At 54.8% G+C, this 3,235-nt stretch overlaps 1 protein-coding gene across 1 annotated transcript in view; it reads left to right on the top strand.

Moving 5' to 3' along the window:
• ANTXR1 (ANTXR cell adhesion molecule 1) overlaps positions 1 to 2,999 on the top strand; it is a 44,985-nt gene extending 41,986 nt beyond the window's left edge. Inside the window, exons 16-17 of the mRNA XM_015648622.2 lie at positions 729 to 896; positions 2,580 to 2,999. Coding sequence (XP_015504108.1) covers positions 729 to 896; positions 2,580 to 2,897 — 486 coding nt within the window. The 3' untranslated portion in view covers positions 2,898 to 2,999. The remainder of the gene's footprint in view (positions 1 to 728; positions 897 to 2,579) is intronic.
• Positions 3,000 to 3,235: the final 236 nt, after the last annotated feature.

The following is a 3,235-nucleotide window of genomic DNA, read 5'->3' as shown; positions in this document are numbered from 1 at the left end:
TGTGATCCTGATGTGTGATCTGTGATCCTGATGTGAGATCCTGATGTGTGATCTGTGATCCTAATGTGTGATGTGTGATCCTGATGTGTGACCCTGATGTGTGATCCTGGTGTGTGATCCTGATGTGTGATGTGTGATCCTGATGTGTGACCCTGATGATCTGTGACCCTGATCTGTGCTCCTGATGTGTGATCTGTGATCCTGCTGTGTGACCCTGATGTGTGATCCTGATGATGTTTGATCCTGATATGTGCTCCTGATGTGTGATCCTGGTGTGTGATCTGTGATCCTAATGTGTGATCCTGATCTGTGATGTGTGATCCTGATGATCTGTGACCCTGATGATGTGTGATCCTGATGTGTGCTCCTGCTGTGTGATGTGTGATCCTGATGTGTGATGTGTGATCCTGATGTGTGATGTGTGATCCTGATCTGTGATCCTGATGATGTTTGATCCTGATCTGTGATCCTGATGTGTGATCCTGATGTGTGATCCTGATGTGTGCTCCTGCTGTGTGACCCTGATGTGTGATCTGTGATCCTGATCTGTGCTCCTGCTGTGTGACCCTGATGTGTGATCTGTGATCCTGATCTGTGATCTTGGTGTGTGATCCTGATGTGTGATCCTGATCTGTGCTCCTGCTGTGTGACCCTGATGTGTGATCTGTGATCCTGATCTGTGATCCTGATCTGTGCTCCTGCTGTGTGACCCTGATCCCTCCTGCCAGGTGCGCTGGGGAGAAAAGGGCTCCACCGAGGAAGGTGCCAAGTTGGAGAAGGCCAAGAACGCCAGGGTGAAGATGCCAGAGCAGGAATACGAATTCCCTGAGCCCAGGAACCTCGGGAGCAGCATGCGCCGGCCCTCGTCCCCTCGCAAGTGGTACTCCCCCATCAAGGTGAGCCCAGCCCTGCCCGGGGAGTGCAGGACATCTTTTTGTTGTGGTGGGATCTGTCCACAAAGCCCAAGTGCCTGGGGAGGGGCTGTGGGGAGGAGCCGTGTGGGGCTCCAGGAGCTCCCCACCCGCGCAGCTTTGGAGTTGTGCTGCTGGGGAATGAGGATGTGCTCGTTCTCTGAAGGAAAACAGAGGTTTTGCTGCTCCAGGTGCTGCCCCAGGAGCAGCCTGGGCTCTCCTCGGTCCCTGACCTTGCAGCTGCCCCAGGTCCAGGGCTGGGAGCGACGCTCAGGGGAGCCCAGGTGTTTTCCAGAGGATCCAGAAACCTGAGCCTCCTGGAAAATGTGGTCCAGCACCTTCTCTCTTTCCCCCTGGAAAAAAAAGTAACTCCAAAAGTGTCACCAGCAGGTCCCAGGAGCACTGAGGTGACTCCAAAAGAGCCACCAGCAGGTCCCAGGAGCACTGAGGTGACTCCAAAGTGCCACCAGCAGGTCTCAGGAGCACTGAGGGAACTCAGGGCCAGTGCAGAGCTGAATTTACCATGAATTCAGAGGAAATTCCATGGCTGGAACCCCTTCATTTGTTTCCCTGACTGTTTCTTCTCTCTGGGTTTCAGATCTAGCAGGACCTGAGGCTTTATTTGCCTTCAGACCTCTCTTTTTTTCCCTCCAAGTGACCTCGTGCTCCAGCTGTGGAGGAGTCCAGCAGAGGCACGGCCCATCCATGGAGAGCAGGAGGGTTTCTGTTTCCAATTTCATTTCTGCAGCCATCACCCTTTCCATGATGCACATTCCCTGTCTTCCTCCCAGGTCTCAGGCAGACCAGAGGCTCCCAAAGATGGAGCTCTTGGCTTTTCCCAGGAAATCTTGGGAGGCTCTGGGAAATTAGGACTGCAGAGTAAAAGGGAAATTTTTTATTTTTTTTTTTTTGTTCCATGGAAAGTTGTCATGTTTCCTAAAGGAGAAATGGAAGGAAAAGGTATTTATTTCTTAAGCTGTCAGGGTGGACAGGAGATCAAGAGCTTCAACCAGCTCTGCAGCAGAGGAAAGATGGATTGAAATAGGAGGGATGTTTTCCCCCAGGTCTGAGGGGTTCCACTGCCCAAATGCAGAAGAATCTGACTGAGAAGCTTCTTGCCTCTTCAGAGTCACAGACTTTCCTGGCTCTCACCTTCTCCTATGGAAACAAGTTCCATGCAGTCATTTTACGTGTCTGCCTCCACCCATGTGTCCCTGCAACTCCAAAATAAGCTTTGAAGCGTTGGCTGGACACCCTGCTGGGGGAATGGAGATCCCAGAGAGGATTTTGGTGGTTCCTTGCGAAGGGAAGAGAAGGACTCTGCCCCCATGAAAGGGAATTTTTTAGTGAGACACCACAAAGGAGCTCCCAAACACCCCACACAGTTTGGGAAGGCTTTGCAGGGGTTCACTGCTCACTGCAGGGATCCCATGTCTTGGAGCTGAGATGGTTTTGGTGTCTCTGTGGGCCCAGGAGGTGTCAGAGTCACACAGCACCTTTGGAAAGGTCAGACACGCTGTTCCTTTGCGCTTGCAGCGAGTTCACAGCGAGAGAAAACCTTCTCCAGCATCTCCTACAGGCACTGGAAGCGATGAGGCAGCTCCTGTAGGGTCTGGGCACTGCTCTTGGCCCAGAAGATGACAAACCCCGTGTTTGCTCTCCTTCCAGGGGAAGCTGGACGCCCTCTGGGTGCTGCTGCGAAAGGGCTACGACCGCGTGTCCGTGATGCGTCCCCAGCCAGGAGACAAGGTACCCCCAGAGCAAAGCCCCCCTCAAAGTACCCTTCCCCTGGGCCCTGAGGGTGGGCACAGCTCACAAACAGCACAGGATTGCTCTGGGAGCAGCTCACAAACAGCACAAGGTTGTTTTGGGAGCAGCTGGTGGGGTTTGGCTGCTGTGGTTTCAAGGCTGGGCTCTGCAGGTGCCTGCACACACACCCCGGGGTCTCTCCCAGTGCTCCCAGTGTTCCCAGTGCACTGGGGATAGAGGGGTTTGGGCAGTCCTCGTGGGCATTGCTGGGGTTCCACACAGCTCCTTTGCACCAGGCCTGGTCCTCTCCAGCCTGCAGAATCCCCAGTGCTGAGCCTGGGCCTGGGCCTCTCCAGCCTGCAGAATCCCCAGTGCTGAGCCTGGGCCTGGGCCTGGGCCTCTCCAGCCTGCAGAATCCCCAGTGCTGAGCCTGGGCTGGGCCTGGTCCTCTCCAGCCTGCAGAATCCCCAGTGCTGAGCCTGAGCTGGGCCTGGTCCTCTCCAGCCTGCAGAATCCCCAGTGCTGAGCCTGGGCCTGGGCCTCTCCAGCCTGCAGAATCCCCAGTGCTGAGCCTG

This window comes from Parus major, chromosome 22, assembly GCF_001522545.3.
Source record: "Parus major isolate Abel chromosome 22, Parus_major1.1, whole genome shotgun sequence".
Classification (NCBI taxonomy): domain Eukaryota; kingdom Metazoa; phylum Chordata; class Aves; order Passeriformes; family Paridae; genus Parus; species Parus major.
This window is presented reverse-complemented; position numbering and strand designations above follow the sequence as displayed.